The 18,242-nt window shown below is 38.3% G+C and overlaps 12 protein-coding genes across 12 annotated transcripts; 6 read left to right on the top strand and 6 right to left on the bottom strand. All coding sequences in view use genetic code 12, as the record gives it.

Annotated features, from left to right (window-relative positions):
- Nucleotides 1-125: 125 nt before the first annotated feature.
- On the bottom strand, nt 126-1,655 carry DEHA2F22858g (DEHA2F22858p; the record flags this gene model as incomplete). The annotated part of the gene is made up of 1 exon (XM_461336.1): nt 126-1,655. The coding sequence occupies one exon, from the start codon at nt 1,653-1,655 to the stop codon at nt 126-128; it is 1,530 nt and encodes a 509-aa protein (XP_461336.2).
- A 1,287-nt stretch (nt 1,656-2,942) lies between these two features.
- DEHA2F22836g (DEHA2F22836p) lies at nt 2,943-5,327 on the bottom strand (the record flags this gene model as incomplete). Its single annotated transcript, XM_461335.1, has 1 exon — nt 2,943-5,327. The coding sequence occupies one exon, from the start codon at nt 5,325-5,327 to the stop codon at nt 2,943-2,945; it is 2,385 nt and encodes a 794-aa protein (XP_461335.2).
- A 309-nt stretch (nt 5,328-5,636) lies between these two features.
- Nucleotides 5,637-6,023, top strand: DEHA2F22814g (DEHA2F22814p; the record flags this gene model as incomplete). The annotated part of the gene is made up of 1 exon (XM_461334.1): nt 5,637-6,023. One exon carries the CDS (start codon nt 5,637-5,639, stop codon nt 6,021-6,023), a length of 387 nt encoding a protein of 128 aa, XP_461334.2.
- A 6-nt stretch (nt 6,024-6,029) lies between these two features.
- DEHA2F22792g (DEHA2F22792p) lies at nt 6,030-8,270 on the top strand (the record flags this gene model as incomplete). Its single annotated transcript, XM_002770836.1, has 1 exon — nt 6,030-8,270. The coding sequence occupies one exon, from the start codon at nt 6,030-6,032 to the stop codon at nt 8,268-8,270; it is 2,241 nt and encodes a 746-aa protein (XP_002770882.1).
- A 50-nt stretch (nt 8,271-8,320) lies between these two features.
- On the bottom strand, nt 8,321-9,733 carry DEHA2F22770g (DEHA2F22770p; the record flags this gene model as incomplete). The annotated part of the gene is made up of 1 exon (XM_461333.1): nt 8,321-9,733. One exon carries the CDS (start codon nt 9,731-9,733, stop codon nt 8,321-8,323), a length of 1,413 nt encoding a protein of 470 aa, XP_461333.2.
- A 750-nt stretch (nt 9,734-10,483) lies between these two features.
- On the top strand, nt 10,484-10,819 carry DEHA2F22748g (40S ribosomal protein S28; the record flags this gene model as incomplete). The annotated part of the gene is made up of 2 exons (XM_461332.1): nt 10,484-10,486; nt 10,619-10,819. The coding sequence occupies 2 exons, from the start codon at nt 10,484-10,486 to the stop codon at nt 10,817-10,819; spliced, it is 204 nt and encodes a 67-aa protein (XP_461332.1).
- A 427-nt stretch (nt 10,820-11,246) lies between these two features.
- Nucleotides 11,247-11,615, top strand: DEHA2F22726g (60S ribosomal protein L34; the record flags this gene model as incomplete). The annotated part of the gene is made up of 1 exon (XM_461331.1): nt 11,247-11,615. One exon carries the CDS (start codon nt 11,247-11,249, stop codon nt 11,613-11,615), a length of 369 nt encoding a protein of 122 aa, XP_461331.1.
- Nucleotides 11,616-11,931: 316 nt separating this feature from the next.
- On the bottom strand, nt 11,932-12,939 carry DEHA2F22704g (DEHA2F22704p; the record flags this gene model as incomplete). Its single annotated transcript, XM_461330.1, has 1 exon — nt 11,932-12,939. The coding sequence occupies one exon, from the start codon at nt 12,937-12,939 to the stop codon at nt 11,932-11,934; it is 1,008 nt and encodes a 335-aa protein (XP_461330.1).
- Nucleotides 12,940-13,738: 799 nt separating this feature from the next.
- DEHA2F22682g (DEHA2F22682p) lies at nt 13,739-15,388 on the top strand (the record flags this gene model as incomplete). The annotated part of the gene is made up of 1 exon (XM_461329.1): nt 13,739-15,388. The coding sequence occupies one exon, from the start codon at nt 13,739-13,741 to the stop codon at nt 15,386-15,388; it is 1,650 nt and encodes a 549-aa protein (XP_461329.2).
- Nucleotides 15,389-15,713: 325 nt separating this feature from the next.
- Nucleotides 15,714-16,433, bottom strand: DEHA2F22660g (DEHA2F22660p; the record flags this gene model as incomplete). The annotated part of the gene is made up of 1 exon (XM_461328.1): nt 15,714-16,433. One exon carries the CDS (start codon nt 16,431-16,433, stop codon nt 15,714-15,716), a length of 720 nt encoding a protein of 239 aa, XP_461328.2.
- Nucleotides 16,434-17,097: 664 nt separating this feature from the next.
- DEHA2F22638g (DEHA2F22638p) lies at nt 17,098-17,599 on the top strand (the record flags this gene model as incomplete). Its single annotated transcript, XM_461327.1, has 2 exons — nt 17,098-17,124; nt 17,366-17,599. 2 exons carry the CDS (start codon nt 17,098-17,100, stop codon nt 17,597-17,599), a joined length of 261 nt encoding a protein of 86 aa, XP_461327.1.
- A 48-nt stretch (nt 17,600-17,647) lies between these two features.
- On the bottom strand, nt 17,648-18,175 carry DEHA2F22616g (DEHA2F22616p; the record flags this gene model as incomplete). Its single annotated transcript, XM_461326.1, has 1 exon — nt 17,648-18,175. The coding sequence occupies one exon, from the start codon at nt 18,173-18,175 to the stop codon at nt 17,648-17,650; it is 528 nt and encodes a 175-aa protein (XP_461326.1).
- Between the last annotated feature and the right edge of the window lie 67 nt (nt 18,176-18,242).

The following is an 18,242-nucleotide window of genomic DNA, read 5'->3' as shown; positions in this document are numbered from 1 at the left end:
AAGAACTTCAATAAATAAATTTGCCAAAGAAAATGTTAATCTCCAACTTATAATTGACATGAAAACCCACAATTTAATTAAATGTTAGTTGATATCATGGAAGAATGATTCGATCGGATAAGATTTTAAATATATATGGAATCGCTGTAGGATTGAAGGGTGGACGCAGTTGAAGCGTGGGGAATTGTATTAGTTGAATTGAATTGAGGAGTGCTCGATGAATTTGAAGATGGGGAAGAAGTAGATTTATCGCCATTGTAAAAACAGTAGCTTTGTAATAAATTAGTGTAAAATTGGGAATTAAAGTTAGTACTGTCATTTCCTTGGGGCACCGATTGTTTCGACTTGTAGGATTTCGAATATTTTGGTTTAACGTTGGAAATATCCGACGTTGAGTATGACATTTTAAGAGGGGGTCTTGTAGGAACCGCACCACCAGAGGAAGATGATGAATTTGAAGGAGGTTCAATGTTGATTGTAGGTGTGCTGGAAATAAACGGATTTGATCTTGGTTCATGAGGATTCGATCTAGGTTCGCTCAAATTGTCATTGATGTTATATCTGTTGTGAAAGTCCGACTTGGCCTTCGAGGAGAACGGCTTTTTGGAATAAACATATTCGTCGTTATTAATTATATCACCGTCCAATGCACAATCGGCCTTTCTATAATTGACTAACTTTGTAACCAACTCATCAAACTGAGTAACAGTGTTCTTGAAGGACGAGTTGTGCAACTTCGTGTTTGATGCGGTTTCAAATGGTTGTAATGAGATGTGATAGTTCTTCAGGTTGTTATTGTCCCAGAAGCTGTTTCCGCCAACTTCATACTTGATGACAAATTGTAAGTCGAGTTGCTTAGGCATGTGTTCCAACGGAATGACAAACTTGAACTGGTCAAAGTTAATGGAAGAAAATGACTTGCTGTAAGATATATTATTGATAATAAGAACAGACCGCCACGCGTTGAACGTCAACTTGATCGACAAGCGTTTTTCGAACGCCAAATTCTTCACCATGATCAACCCAACCAACGCCGTCTTTTCGGGCGAGAGCTTGATCGATTGCAAGTAGCATGGCATATCCTGCTTGTCATATATGTTTCTAGGGGGCCTGAAGTCCAGGTGCGCGATTCTGTAGGTGGCAGGACTATGAAAATGAATCTCTTCGTCGGAAGACGTGTCACTGGTAATATCGCTCACCTCGTCATCCTCCCACTTTAGGTCAAAGTACCCCTTCGAATTGAAGTCGTCCAACGCCTGCGGCGACGACATGGGTGTGTTTTCGGCCGTTGAAACCGTGCTGGGTGACTGCTGACCGTCAAACATCTTCACATTAGCTAACCGTGTGGCAAACCTTACTGATTTGCTGCCCAACTGTGATGCTGACAAACTTCTAGACAACCCACTCAACTTGAGCGACGATTTGATCAACTCTCCCGATTTTTTGCGGAGCAACCCTGGACGTTCATCTATTCTCTTTCCATCCTCCTTTACACTATCTTTGCCTTCACTACTACCGCTCACCTTGCCGCCCATTTTGATGGTACTCAAGCTCGATTCCGTGTCACCATCTGAACAAATATCTTCGATCTCGTCTGCTTGCTTCGAGATTAAATTAGTCACCGTCAAGGGACTAATACTGGGTATTTTACTCATCGTGAACCGGCCTGGTGATTATGTAGCCTATATGCCCTGCTTATTCCAAATATGCTTTTTTTAGTAACCAGCGTCAAATTCTACTATAAGAATTGCTAAATCCAGATATTATATATAAAATTACAAAAGGGGGGATCAATTTTTTTTGTTGAGTCTGCAGTCACCTGAGGGTTAAAATCTTTTAATAATGGTCCCTGAAAAAGAAATATTGCGCTGCTTGGTACCAAAAATTACACACAATAGTACGTCGGCTTACCCTGTGTGAGTTACAGGTGCATACCATCCCGCATCTACGACCGAGTTGTTACCGACAACTCCACAGGAAGTGGTATGTGGTAGCTAGAGTAATACTGCTGGGGTACGGGGAGAGGTGAAGCAAGATGCCAGTCCAAAAGCCCACAACTGGTAGGCGTAAGGATAGAGTAGGCGTAGGAAAATTTTCAGTTGCTCGTAGGAGGAAATGTCTTTTGTGCCGAACGCAATCGAACGATTGCTATTGTGTAAAGGAATTGTTTTGGGTATAAAAGAAGAAATCGCGAATGGCCGCCTGGAGAATTTCCCTATCGGCACATATTAGCCCATGGGGGTGGTGCAGGCAATGTTCCATAATTTGGTGCAGTGGGGAGAACAATAGAAAAGTGCAGATTTTGAATCAGAAAATTTGAGGACGCGATGGGACGGAGTAGATGGAGTAAAACAGCCCCAACTCGAGTGTGGAAACCGACGCGAAACTAGCGGTAGCGGTTGAAGCAACATATGAAATAGCAACGGGGATATTCCAGGTACATTAGGGAATGCCAGATGGACGACAAAGACTAGAAGGGATCAGACAAAGTCGGATGGGACCGCATCGAGAAATGCTCAGAGAACGGAATTGTGGCCGATGTCGCACATGTCGTGTGTCATAAATGTCGCGGCTGGAAGCGAATCGGTGCTTCGGCGAGCACCGTAAATAGCAAGTGTGGTAGTTGAGTGAGGGTGGTGGTGGAGAGTGGTGTTTTGGCTGCCAGATATCTTGTTGGGGACTTGAGGTTGTGGCAGGTATCCGATTATTTTGACAATAACTGGTTGGTATCCTGGGGAAGTGGCTGGTTATCTGATGCACTTCTCCGTGGGGAGGGAGATGGCCTGCATTCCGTCTCTACTGTAGCGAATTAATTCTGTGCCGGAAATATTAAGCTTGGTGTAAATATGTATTCAAAGAAAACATCCCTACATATCTACTTTTAACTACACCGTCGTACGTACCGCATTCATTATCTTAACTATATATCCGGTACATGTCGATCAATTTTTCGACGAGTCCTCCTTCAAAGTGACAATACGGTTCAACACCAATTTGTCCGCGCTCGAATCCTTGTCCATGCAGAAGTATCCCACTCTCAAGGCCTGGAATCTCACCGTTTCGACACTCGGCTTCTCCTTGATGTTGAACTCGCTTCCTTCGATAGGAATATTCAATGGCGATTTCTCCTTAATTTCAGTGAAAGCCGACTCGACAATCGCATCGCGGTAGATCTCTTCCGATTGCTCGTTGAGATCGTTCAAGAATCCGTCTGGGTGAGCTGATGGGTTCTCGCTGTTGAACAATTGGTTCTGAATCCTCACCTCGTTGACCTTGATTGGTGAAGAGGCCGATTTTGGGACCCATTGGATATAAGTCTTAGGCTTTTTGAACGTACCGTCGTTGTCGTAGTGCGCGATGATCTTCGTCACCTTACCTGCGTCATCCTTGACAACGTCCTTGACAGAAACATTGAATGGTACCCTAATTAACCCAACTGGTTGGCCAGGGGCTAATCTAAAGTAGTCGTCGGAAGTAGAGTCTCTGTAGTCAGATCTGTCAATATAGAAACGCTTGGTGAACGGAACCTTTCTGGTTCCGAACTTAACGGTGTCACCCGGTTTGTATGGCACCTCGACCATTTCCTCGTACCCTTCTGGTAAGTTCTCAACTTCGACTTCGACAGGGTCAAGAATCATCATCAATCTTGGGGTCGTTTGGTCCAAGAATGCTCTGATAGCACTGTCGAGTCTCACTGCTTGAATATTAGTAGTTGAAGTGGTGACCCCTAACGTGTTGATGAAACTTAAAATAGCGCCCGGTGGAACCCCACGACGACGGATAGCTTCTAACGTGTACAATCTAGGATCATCCCATCCTCTAACAATACCTTCGTTGACTAATTTAGCAATCTTTCTCTTACTCAATATGGTACCAGTAATATTTAATCTACCATATTCTCTTTGTGCTGGTCTGTAAACGTGTAGCTCGTCACACAACCATTCGTAAGACTCTCTAGAAAGTCTAAATTCAGTAGTACATAATGAATGACTAATGTTTTCAAAAGAATCAACAAGACAGTGAGTAAAATCGTATGTTGGGTAGATCTTCCATTTGTCTCCAGTCCTGTGGTGGGGCTTGTTTAAGACTCTGTACGCAACAAGATCCCACATTTGTGGAGATGGCGATTCCAAGTCTTGCTTCATTCTCAAGGTAGCCTCTCCACTCTTATATTCACCGTTCTTCATCTTACGGAATTCAGCCATACTATCTTCAACGCTTCTTGAACGATGCTTACATGCAAACCTTTCTCCACCTAAGGTACCATCTTCCTTCAACCCTCTTTGAGCCTTAACTTCTTCCGCCGTACAATGGCAAACATAACCTTTACCTAAGCTGATTAATCTCTCAGCTAAATCGTATAACTCATCAAAATAGTCGGATGAATGAGTAACTTTCCATGGTTCATATCCTAACCAGTCAATCATTTTTTCAATTGACTTGAAATACACTTCTTCTTCCGCTTCAGGGTTGGTGTCGTCGAATCTTAAGTAGCAGTTACCACCATTGTACTTAGCATATCCAAAATTAACCATAATTGCCTTCGAATGCCCGATGTGCAAATATCCGTTTGGTTCTGGTGGGAATCTAGTGAATACTTTACGCTTGGTGAATTCTAAATGTTCTTTCATTAATTCAGGATATTTTTGTGGATTTTCACCAGGCTTGTGTAAGTCACCCAAAAACCCTTCGGAAAACATCGATCTCTCAATCTGTGCTTCCTTCTTGGTTTCAACTTGCTTTTTAGTCAGCTTCTTCTTTTCCTTCTTAACGACATCTCTCTCATCCTTTGGTCCAATCATCTCCAAGACCAAACTGTCAATAATTGGCTTGAATAAGTTTGGCTTGGCCCATTTCAATTCTGGTACCTTCTTGACGTCACCTAATAGACTAGGAACAATCGAGTATCTCTTAGTCTCAATATCAGACTTATGGGCTTCCATGTACTTTTTAATCTCTCTTTCAACATCGGAATCACTGAGCTCAATACCAACCCCTGACTTTTCTTCCATGGTTTCGTTGTTGGCAGTTTCGGGGTTTTCCTTGACATATTTGAATGCTTCGGTGACCTGTAAGTTAGTCTTCAATCTACCATCAATAATAGCCTTCGTAATTAATTCACGTCTAGGAACATCTCCTCCTTTACTCTCAACGGCTAACGCATGCAACAAAGAAAGCTTCTTTTCATCTGTTTCTTCCACCTTTGACTCATTGATGATTTCTGCTAATGATTGGGAAACCTTTTTATTTTTGCAAACTTCTTTAGATTTCTTATCATTGAACCCAACTTTGCTAAACAAGTTGATCAATTCTTCTTCTGACGCCATGTTTGGAATAGTTGATTTTGTCTCTATATGATGAATTATTCTTCGAAACGGTTCTTCAAAAAAAAAATTTGATAACGGATGACGGTATACGCGCGACCTTTATGTTGGTGATACCCTTTGGTTGTAAATACCAGTAACTTCATTGAATTGATATACAATCCCGGTAATAACTATCTATTTTTGCTTCTTGTATAGTTACTATAATTGTGTTACTATATCTAGGATTTAGTCTCATCTGGTGTATTTAATTGGCCGAGTATAGTGATTCTTGTGGTATATTTTCGTTTTTTGCAGCATATAGATATTCCAATGGTGATGACAATCAATACAACTAAAATAGAGAGATTGGTTTCATCTATAGAAAAAATAAGTAGAATATTACAGAAAAGAAATGGAGTGGTATCTGGAGTGTTCTTCACCGACTTCTCGGAATGTTTACAGACTTTAGAGCTAAGTTTCGGAACACATCTGGTATCAACACTAGAATGTGCAGTAGACGGTTTATTTGAAAACGTTTGTATGGAAATTCGTCGAAAGAAGTCTAAGATGACAGATCAAAATTTGATGTACGTCTTGGTATTGTTAATTATTCATAAAACTGCCAAGGCATTCGCTCCTAGAACCATAAAGCATTGGACAATAGTTCATGTATGTATGATTTATTTAAAAAGCGCCAGAAAAATACTAATATTATAGGATTCCATGCCCCTAGATGTTAATGATGTTGTTGTATCGAATTTATTAGAGGATTCGGTAAGCAATTCCAATTCTAGCTGGTTATCAGCAATGCTCTTAGTGCGAATGTATGGTACAAGAGGTGGTAACATAGGAAGCCATTTGATCCCTAGGGGTTTTTATAAGAAACTAGAAACTGTTTTGCATTCCAATAAAGATTTTACAACTACAAACTACTTATTAGAATTAGCTGGATATCTTCCTAAACTGTCAATAAATAAGGAAAGTGAACGAAATTCTCTTACCATAAGTATAACTCAGAGACCAAAGTTCTTGCTTGACATACCTTCGTCTGTTACTACTGGAAGCTTCAAAATACTTTATTATTTGAGCGACCTTAATAAAACATTTAAAAATTTGTATCAGTTAAAGTCTACTAGTTCCAAAAATGGTGATTTAAATAAATCATTTGAGAAAGGTGAAATGATTTTTCTTCAAGTAATTGATAGAGTAATGATCTTATGGTGCTCAAGCGAAAAAATTATAGCACCCATGTATATTAATTTGAGCAACTTAAAGAGGTTCAGTATTGTAAACGAACTGGAGATTAGAATAGAATTGTCGAAGGGGAATGAATTCTGGAATTCACATTCGTTAATATCCTCTAATTCAAAATTACAAAGCTTAGCTTTTAATGTTGAATTGAAGAGAATTCAATTAATGCCTTCATTCCTAAGAATACTCAGCTCCATTATAACCCATAATTTAAATAAAATTTCCATTGCTTCTGCGATAATATCCGCTGCATCAGATGATCAAGATTCGCCGAAAGAAGTATTTGCAGCAGTGTCATCAGAAAGTCAGCTAAGTGATATTGATATTTCCAAGGTAGGATCTAACAGCTTTCCAAATTGCCAAAGGCCAACATTCCCAAATCCCCATTCAAAAAAACTGAATTCGAATTGCAAAACAATCCTACCAAATTTGGAGTTAAATTCTTCCATCAAAGAAAAACTTAGGAATTATAAAACAACGGAGAATCATTCCCTTGCAATCCCACCACCAAATTTCTTTGGTGAAGATCCACTATCAATTGAACCCTTGCAATCCGAAGATGATAGTATCAAATTTAAAGATTTCTTAGAAAATAACAAGCAGAGAATTTCAAGGGCACCTTCGATGTATAGCACCGAGCCAGCAAACCAAATCACATTACCCACCCCAACCAGAATAATCAAAGATTTTCACAAAGTGTCTAAAAGGTATGGGAAGAAGACTAAGAAACAAAGCCATAAACGAGATATCTGGGATTTCTCGTCGTCCGTTCCCTCCTCTCCTCTGAGAAAACCCAAAATGGTGACTAATTCCATAAGATCAACGAAATCAACAGAACCAGAATATCTTGCTCATTCAATAATTCCAGACTCTCTAGCTTCTCCTACTTTATTAGTTCCAGCGAAAGATGGTATAAATAATGAAAAAACTCCCATAAATTCTGATGCTCAGAAGGGCCCTATTCTTGAACTTTTTGCAACCAAATCCAAATCGAAAAAGAAAAATAATATTGAAAGCTCTAATGTTGAAACCATCATACCTACTACACCTACAAAGTCTAGAAGAATATCGAATAACTTATACAATGATATATTTGATAATTCTTCTAAGAAAAATGGTAATTCAGTTCAGGTAGAAGATTCTTTGTCCAGCGTGATCTATACCCAGGGAAATTCCATTCGTAAATTTCTCGATAACATTACTAAACAGGGCGAATGTATTAAATCAAGCATAGATAATTCAGTTAACGACAGAGTGACTCAAGGCAAATTGTTAAAAATAAACACACCTATAGTCGGTAATTCAACTACGCCTTTAGATAATGATAAACGAAACGATGAAGCGACCGCTTCCAACGATGAATCGAGATTTGAAAAGTCTCTTACTAATATGCAGACGAATTCCAGTAATGAGAATTCTCTCCTAGAAGATACTACTATGAAAACATCTTTTCTTGATTATGGGTCCACTCTTAAAGAACTTGATATTAACAAGCAATATAGTTTGATTTCCGAAGGAATGAACTTATTGTCTTCAAATCTTATAAGTCGAATCAAGAAATTCGAGAATGATATATTCAAGAAGCAGAAAGAGTTACACGAAGAGCTTGAAGAGAACTTCAAACAAATTGCTACAAATCATTGTGAAAATTTGAAAAATTTTAACAACTACGTCAAAAAAAAAAGTGATGAAATATTTAACGATTTTCAATGAAAAATGATGTCTATGATATTATATTATATACGTATAAATATGCTTTAATCCTATGAGCTTTTAAAGCCTATAAATTTGAAAATTTCTTTATTGAAATCTTTTGGATTATCCAAATAAAGATGATGTCCTGAATTTGGTAATATACTGAATTGGGCCAAGTTCTTTCCCATAGCTATGCTTGACAACTTATTGATCTCATTTGTCATTTCCAACCCGGCTTCGTCATTCATCCAATCTTTATCACCATATATCCAAAAGGTTGGAGTATTCATCTTGACAAATTTTTCGGGACATCTGTCTAATAATGGCAACTTTGGCAACGCACCAGTTGCTAAAATCCTAGTAATTGCAAATTCGCCCGAACCCTTACCGTTGAATACTCTATATATGTAATCGTGCATGGCTTGAAATTGCATAGGGTTTGTGAAATATATATGGGCAAATCTATGGGTAGTCCATCTAGAAATCATCTTAGATTTTAAAGGTCCCATATTACGAACGATAGAAAATGGCGAGTAATTACGTCTCCATAACGCATCAAGCAACCTTCTACTCCTCGATACCTTTTCCTCGGTAGACTCTTGGTCCTCATTATGAATGATTGATTCCTGGTCAGCGTTAACTTCATCCTCTAACGCTATACTTGGAGCGTCTTGATTTTCCAGCTTTCTACGTTCATCGGATATACCTTCAGATGCTTCGTCCTTCAACAAGGAAAACTTATTTCTCTCAAGCCCTACAGGACTAATCAACACCAACTTATCAACCATTCCAGGCTGCAGTTTTCCTGCTGCATCAACTAAGCTCTTGTTATACTTCAACACGTACGCACAACTTAAGTATCCGCCAAACGAATGGCCCATCAAAATAAACCTATTGATGTTACGTTTCTTTCTCCATTCCTCAACCGCATCAATAAACCAATCTTCGATCTTGAATATGTCCCCTTTGGTCTCTGATGGAAAGCTTGGAAACTTGGGCCTAGACGAGAACCCAAACCCTAAAAGATCAATGGCATGTATCTTAATACCGGGTGCCGACGATAACAAGTCAAAATTATCGATAAATAACCCCAACGAAGCAGCATACCCGTGTATCAATACAACATCGGTTACCGGATCCTTATCTACCACTGCTGGTGTGCTCGGCTTTTCTGTATTCTCAATATAAAATTCATGGATATAGTTTCCGCCACCGATGTCTGTATTGATAATCTCTGCCTTTCTTTTTCCATCTGTTTCCGGATAAAACGGCAAACTCAGAAGCAAATTATATTCCACTTGCTCGTCAGTATAACTTTTCTGTAATCCCTGCTTGTACCAATCCCTAGCTGACTCTTTCCACGTATAAACCGGTAAGACCCTTCCATCTTGGAATTCGTTTTTTTTGTTCCTTCTATCATTCCAAGCGTTCGGTTTTTCCGGAACTCCCTCCGTCTTAGTTTCAACTTGCGTAGAACTCATTTCCGTAATATCGCCACCTATTTACTACCTACTATAGCCTTTACTGGTGAATGAATCACTTGTTTTTTTATAGCCGTATCGCTTGTTTTAATAATCCCAAATTTCTCATCTAATCTAAACCCGTTAAGCCCGTAGCCCGTCGGTAATATCCGGATTAGGTCGAGTTAAAAAATTCGCTACATATACCCTAAATTGTCCGGAAGAGAAATGTCACTCAAGGTTTCTTATGCCCAAAAAGTAGACCTTCCTATGCACGCCTACGATGCTTATTGCATCAACATTTCACGTCACGAAATCACTTCCTTCCGCCTCCTTTTTTTGTCATCCGCAATCTCATAGATAACAGAAGCCCCCAATCGCACCGCAGTCTTTTTTTCCTAGCGGCGATGATGGCTCGTTTTTTTTACGACTCCCAACTTGTAAGATCTCCTTAACATGCAAACCGTGGTTGCAAATTGCAATAATGGCAATACCTGCATGTTACGGTGTCTTTGTGAAACTTCAGTTGAAATTGATTCTTCCCCTCCTTTCGAGTATCCATTTGAGCCGTTACACGACTCTGTAACTTTTAGTCCACGACTTGTGAAAATGAGACCACAAAAAGGAACGTCGTGAGCCCACCAAAATAACCTCCAAAGCACCTTCAATCACTCAGAGCTCAATTTTTTCTGAAAAATCTCTGGTGAAAAGTGAACGTAGAAGAGTTTTGTAAAATTGTAATTAACTACATATATCTTATTAGTATACAAAATGGTATGTACAAACAGCACAGCGTATAGCACAACGAATCCACTCGTTACAAGCACTATGGCGACATGGATACCTTTCGAATGGATGGTGGACACACCAACACCTTTTGGGCACATTACTAACAAAGTTTTTTAGGACACTAAAACTCCAGTTACTTTAGCTAAAGTTATCAAGGTCTTGGGTAGAACCGGTTCCAGAGGTGGTGTCACCCAAGTCAGAGTTGAATTCTTAGAAGATGCCTCCAGAACTATCGTCAGAAACGTCAAGGGTCCAGTCAGAGAAAACGACATCTTATGCTTAATGGAATCCGAACGTGAAGCCAGAAGATTACGTTAAGAAGCTTTATTATCCTACACCTTTATATTGAATTATAATCATTTACTATGAGCTAATCGGTTGATATTTATTTACATATATATTGGGGTTCAAAAATTTTATTTGTCATATTTTGCTTGCTTACGTTTACCACTTCATCCTCCATGTTTTAATACATACAAATTATAAGGTTTGATCTTTACCAGAGCACTAGCTTGTTAGTACCTGGGGTGTAGTTTCGACAGTAATGAAATGTAGCATATATTGCCAGTCACATGGTCACGATATAATCACGCCCTTTCGCGGTTCCAGCCCTAAACCGCGAACTTTGTGTAACATCACCGGTTTTTGAGTTTCGTCTCCGGTTTGGTGCGCTAATAGTGAAATTTTTCAGTATTATTGTAACAATTTATATACTTACTTTACACTAGATATTAATATATACAAGATGGCTCAACGTGTTACCTACAGAAGAAGAAACCCATACAACACTAGTTCTAACAAAATCAAGGTCGTCAAGACCCCAGGTGGAAAATTAGTTGCTCAACATGTCAAGAAGCTTGCTTCCAGACCAAAGTGTGGTGACTGTGGTGATGCTTTACAAGGTATCTCTACTTTAAGACCAAGAGAATACGCTCAAGTTTCCAAGACCCACAAGACTGTTCAAAGAGCTTACGGTGGTTCTAGATGTGCCAACTGTGTCAAGGAAAGAATTGTCAGAGCTTTCTTGATTGAAGAACAAAAGATTGTTAAGAGAGTCTTAAAGGATCAACAAGAAAAGGAACAAAAGACCTCTAAGAAGACCGGTAAGAAATAAATCAATTAAGATATAGTGATTATGCCGGAAATGTTACTTCACTTGTATTTTTAATTTTATGAGAGAACCTACATATTTTTATTGTATTTGCTGAGGATTTACTATAATGAATTGGGCTTATCTTTTTTACATCACATCTTCCAGCAGGAGGATATCAACAAAATGAGAAAAAAAATTATATGGTAGTTTGTCATAGACGAATTTATCATGTCATTAATCATGTATTTATATATATGCTACTTGCATTAGATATTAATTTCTAAATATTAATAAACTATTACCTTTAGTCGAATATCATACTAATGTAGATATTGTATTAATTTTGAAAGAATTGCTTGAATGCTTCCTTTGTCGTCTTCTCTTTGTTCTTGGTCCTTTCCTTTGACCAATAACTTTGTACTTTGCCGAAGAAAATAAGATGTTTGACATCACTGAATTTAGGCTCCTTCAAAATCTCATGATACAATTCTAATGCTTTCATATCCAATCTCGCTCGGATAAATGGCTTTAGCTTCTCTGGTAATCTCTTATAAGGAGGGTGCTTCAAATGCTTGTAATTAACTTCTACATTCTGTGTAGACCAGATGTACTTGATTGAATACAATGATTCACAATCATACTGTTTAAGTGGATGACTTAGATGTCTTGATCTGTTCTTTTCTGAAACTTTGTTATCCTTGCAACTTTTCCTCGATTGCTGAGAACAGGAATACTTGATCGAAAATACCTTTAGACCTCTACCCTTGGACGGTACTTCTTTCCTGACCCATCTGTATCCTGTAATATCGAGCAACGGTTCAACGTATTTTTCATGTATTTTAGCTATGACATCTTGTCGTATCGCTTTTTCTCCCTTCTCTGTCAAATCACTCGGTGTGGGAACCTTGGGCAAATCTCTATCAACAAATGAAATTTTAATTACTTGGGTCGAATATTTGTAATTCTGTGACAAAACATTAATAAGATCTTTACAACTATTAATATCTGAATTCTCCGAATTGATTACGACAAGCGGGTCATCCACTTCATTGAATTCGGTTTGTGGGTTGCGTACTTGATCATGGCAAAGACCAGGAGATGGTGTACTATCGTTAGAACTGTACGATGAAATCGATGTTACAGTTGATCTTCTTGAAGAAATTGGACTTCTCTCTGAATCGCTTTCTTCATCTGACACATGGTATTCTTCTATTTTAGCTCTCTTATGTGGGCTTTCTGGTAGATTTTCCAATCCTCTCTTGCATTTTGGTTTGATATGAGGAACTACGGTTTGAGGTTCCGCATCGTTGAGTAAGGAATTAATGTCCATCACCTCAATTGGCATGGTATCTAGAAAGATGTTGAACAGTTAGCGTTTAACGATCCTGTCGTATTTCAAAAGGGTAGTCTAATTGTTTCAGGACCTTCATTGGTCATAAGATAGTACCAAAATTACACCACTTACTCGCACTTTGGAGAATGAAGGAATTTTGCAATCATTAATATTTTTAACATACCGTATACTTGTATCTCATATTTGTAGAGAGTAATGTCCTAGGCCAGGAATACTTGAATTGCTTATTTTCGGAGTGGGCTGTCAGATTAAATTAGTCTAAAGACGACATATAAAAGGGTTCCCCTCCAATATTTCTCAAGATTCATTGCAATCAATTACGAATGCCAGCGGATTATTTCTTACAGATTTGCTCATTATATAAACATAGATATATCAATTGAGTTGAAATTAGTAAACATAGACATCCTAGCTATCAAATACAGCTTGGTTACCATTGCTTAGACTGTTTTGTAGTTAATTGAAGATATTACCTAGAGGTCAGATGAAATCCATATATGCTTCGCATTCTTTTATCGTGCTTTGCAATAACAAGGTTCCTGAAAGAAAGAATACGTGTAAAATATGCCATGAATCTGAAGACATTAGCCGAGGCTCGATTGAATTGGGCTCATTCGTGTTTAACTAATTCAATGAACCCATGGAACAATCTGGCCATAAGCAAAAATCTACATATACGACATATACGACATTATTGTGAATTATGTCGTAACACGAATTACGTTCAACTAATTATTATGAACTATAGAATTCTAATACTAACTAGATACATCAATCAGTTAAGAGAACGATGTCAGATTTAGATGACGATTTATTGGCATTAGCGGGTGCAGGGGATTCAGAATCCGAAATGGAAGCTGACGTTCCTCTGAAACGTCAAAGTAAGTCTAGTGACAGCTCTGGGTCATCAAAGAAAAGACGAGTTGACACTAGCGATCTAGAATTTGATGATCAGGGTGAAGATGATGAAGAAGAAGCTGAGGAAGAGGATGAAGATGAAGAAGATGAAAATTTGGTGAATCCTTATCCCCTTGAAGGTAAATATAAGGATGAGGAAGATCGTGAAAACTTATTGTCAATGGACGAAATTAAGAGAGAACAAACATTATTCGATAGAACCCAGGAAATGGAAAGTTATAATGAAAAGAAGTATTTGCAGCAAAGAATGAAACAACAGCTGCAAGGTGCTAGTGGTGCAAAGGCTACAAGATCTAGTAATAGAACTAAAGTTCCGGGAAAAAGTTCAAAACTCGATAAATTAAGTGAATTGAGGAAGCAAAGAGAACAAAAATCACGCAAAGAAAATAGAGGAGATTATGATGATTATTCAGACGAAGGAGAAGAAAATAACGAAGATGGCGATGAACGAGGCTTTATTGAGGATGATGAAGACGAATACGGATATGGCGAAGATGAGGTTGTTTGGGGCTCTGGAACTAGCTCTAAATTTAAGAAGAGAAGTAATGAGCGTGCCAAGTTGGAAGATGTAAATAGGACTAGAGTCGGACGATCTATTTTGCTTAAACACTGTTTCTACAGTGACTTTGCTGATACTGTAATTGATTGTTTTGCCAGAATTAATATTGGGGTGGACAAGAGAACAAAACAACCAATGTATAGAATGGTTCAAATAAGTGATGTTAAGAACATCCCTGAAAAGGCGTATAGCACTCCAAACTTTAAATGCGACATATATTTAACTGTGAATCAAAATAAAGAACAAAGGAAAGACTTCCCAATGAGCATTTTTTCTGACTCCCCAATATTACCGGAAGAATTCGACAGATATTTACATGAATTGAATAAGACTGGAGAAGACATATCTTACCTAGATGATGTGAATGAAAAATACGAAAGTTTGCAATACTTATTGAATAGAGGAGTGTCAGATAAGGATGTTAATGAAATGATTGCTAAAAAGCAAAAGTTGCAGTCCAATATTCAAGGTTACGATGCGGTTTTCCAGAAAACTAGGGTGATGGATCAATTGAAGATCGCCAAACAAGAAAACAACCTAAGTAAAGTTAAAGAGTTGAGTGACAAATTACATAAATTGGACCAAGTTTTAATTTCCCAAACTCAGTCGCAAAATGGTTCCGACTCGTTTAACTCGATGTCTAAGGTTAATGAAAGAAACAGAAAATTGAATTTGTTAAACATCGATAGGGTTGAGTCGAAGTCGTCCCAACAAAGAAAGTTAGCAGAGTTTGATGGGGGTGATCCGTTTTCAAGATTGAAGACGAGAACTAAAGTGTTTTACCAAGACTTAATCAACCAAGAAAATGAAAAGGCAATTGATGATGCCAAGATGAACTACGAAACGTTAGTGGCTGAAAAGTCTGAAAAAGAGGCAAAAATCGCACGTTCGAGCTATAGGTGCCTAGGAGTAATGGACAATTTGATTAAGGAGATTGATCTTGATTTGGAAATCAACATTTGATAAGCGCAATATATGTCTGGGTTATGATCTAACGCATTAGATATTGTATCAGTATATAAAATACAAAATAATCTATAGTCCTACGTAAGCTTACGATATCGTAATTCTCCGGATGTGACGGGTTACATTTACTGGCTGTTAAGCTGGAAATAAAAACCAAGACCACTGTGAGGTGATGACCATACTGCATCTACATGTATAATTTAATAAACCCAAATTACTATATTTACACAGAATAAAAATATATACAATAACAATGCCAAATACATACATCGTAATTCATCACAAGTACCATCTTCTGATACTGTATTCTAAAATTCCATCTTTAAATTTCCAATTCTTCCCTGAATTGTAATCTCAATTCATACCTTTCCCTTTCCTTGTCGTAATCAAGCTCAGACCCGTCAATTTCCTCATATTCATATGGCAAATTAGAGTAATAAGAATGAATTGAATTGCTTGAACTGTTCGAACTGAACGATTCGTAGTCCGCATCGTTGACGACTGAAGTTCCAGCAAAATTCTTTGAATTGGTGGACTTATCTAAAAGATATGCGTCATCAAGCCCACTGATCATACTGTTCACGTCCCTGAACGAGTCAGTAGACGCTCCCATTGTTCGGTCGTAGTTATAATTGTTAACGTCGCTCATTTCATCGTCGCTCTCTTCTGCGATACCCGACTGCTCATCTGTGTCTCTTGCGGCAATTACATCGGCTTCCGCTACCTCCGACCGGTGTCTATACCTCAATACAGACCCCAATTTCGCCAACAACGTCTTCTTCTTTGACGTCTCCAGCAACGAACTGTCCGACGACCCCCAACTCGTCTGCTTACACATTTCCAGCCCCAGCATCCACGACGAACTGGCTCTTTTCTTCTTGTGAAATATCGATCTCGGCCTTATTAACTCGGGTGTATAGTGAACCTCGCACGGTAAATCGAATGTGATCGTATTATCTATCACGTTGATATAGTGATATTGTTCCAACACCTCATCATACTGAAGCTTCCATGGATTATTTAAATTTTCACTCTTCATCATGTTACTATTATAGTCTTACGCACTGTAAAAAATATCGCTCTCACTGTCACGATGCTTAGGCAAATTATGTCTAATTGTGTCTTACAATGTTCAATATCGTAAAACCACTGATAGAGCTGTCTAGATATTTGAGAACGGCTTTTTATATATACTTTAGATAAATTATCGTATTCATGTACGATTAGAAATCATAATAAATTGTGATTGTAAATAATATTGAATCCTATTTATAATCCAATCTTATTTACTTGCAATTTGCAGCTGGATTAGAAATAACAGGCATTAAACCCGACGGAAATAATTTATCTCCGTTATCCGTTGAAGTTAACGGGATGAGAGCATGGTCTTTTGTACCCGAGCGATTATTAAGCGCCATTAAGCCTTCATTGGGGATATTCCGATAATTACGAATAGGGATATCTCCGCGCAGAGCGGCCGTGCGAAAAGAAAAATAAAGTCATCGACATTTGCCGCAGGTTTAAAGCCGCTTGGTGGTGTATGGCTGTATGAGATCAAGTTCAGGTGCATAGATGTTTTGGGTAATTCTGTGTGCGTGTTATTACCGGAATGGCTTTTTGAGCATCACACGCTGGCACCTATATAGGTAGATTTGATATCAGATCACACCCATTCACTTTAGAAACAGTAAGAGATTATAATTACAATGGTTTCTCAAGAATTTACTGATAAAGTATGTATAGATGCGTATATTAGAAGAGACAGACCTGGTTTGCGCCAGAATTGAGATCAAAAGGACGTGGTGTGGACGAATTGGGGAAGTCAATATGCCAGATGTTCGCTTTTTGGGGCAACGTAGCACTAACTGGGGGAGAGAGATATGAGAGTCTGAACGAGAGATTATGATCAAACCGGGCGCAATTGGGTCGGTGGAGTCTGTGTGTATATATTTGGGGGTTTACTAACGATAATAGGCTGATGCGGTCCAAAAGTTGACCAAACGTCCTTCCGACGACGAATTGTTGGACTTGTACGGATTGTATAAGCAAGCCACTGTTGGTGACAATGATACCGCTGAACCAAGTGTGTTCAACTTGAAGGGCAAGTACAAGTGGAAAGCATGGGACCAATTAAAGGGTACTTCCCAAGAAGATGCCGAAAAGCAATACATCAAGTTTGCTGATGAATTATTGGCAAAGTACCAATAGATTTAAGTTTACAGGTTTTAATCTAAATTTATAGTTGACATTTATATTCTATATGTTCTTTTTAGTTGGAGGAATGTGAGCCTTTATGGACTTGTTTATTCTTATTGAATAGTCCACCAACATCACAAGGGGGATAACTAAGTATGGAATATATAACGCCGCTAGTTTATAAGACTCGCCCGTAGTCAAGCCGAATCTCTCGTAGTCGCAGAAGATATGTACCAAGCACACCAATGTTGTAAATGATGCATTGAATCCATAGATCAACATGTATGGATACACTTGTTTCATCTGCTTCACGAGCATATAAGCCCCAATTGCAAAGAATGGCAATTGAACAAATAATTCAAAAAGACCAAATACCTTTAACCAAAGTGGCAAGCTAACAAGCAAAAAGTCCTTGTTGCTAGAAATATGGAACTCCAAGAATTGTTTTTGAAATTGAAATCTTTGTTCCTCTGGAATTATTATACATGAGTCGATAATCAAAGTAATGGGAATATGCATTAAGAAATAAGCAACGTAGAACTTATCTATTCCACACATCGTCTTTGTAGATTTGTTAGCGCCTGGCATTCTATGATAGGATACTCTTCTTCTGGATAATTCTAAATGATGTATTTTTCATTTAAATTTCACATTT

Source organism: Debaryomyces hansenii, assembly GCF_000006445.2.
Source record: "Debaryomyces hansenii CBS767 chromosome F complete sequence".
Lineage (NCBI taxonomy): Eukaryota > Fungi > Ascomycota > Pichiomycetes > Serinales > Debaryomycetaceae > Debaryomyces > Debaryomyces hansenii.
Note: the sequence above shows the minus strand (reverse complement) of the source record. Positions and strands in the feature narration are given on the sequence as shown.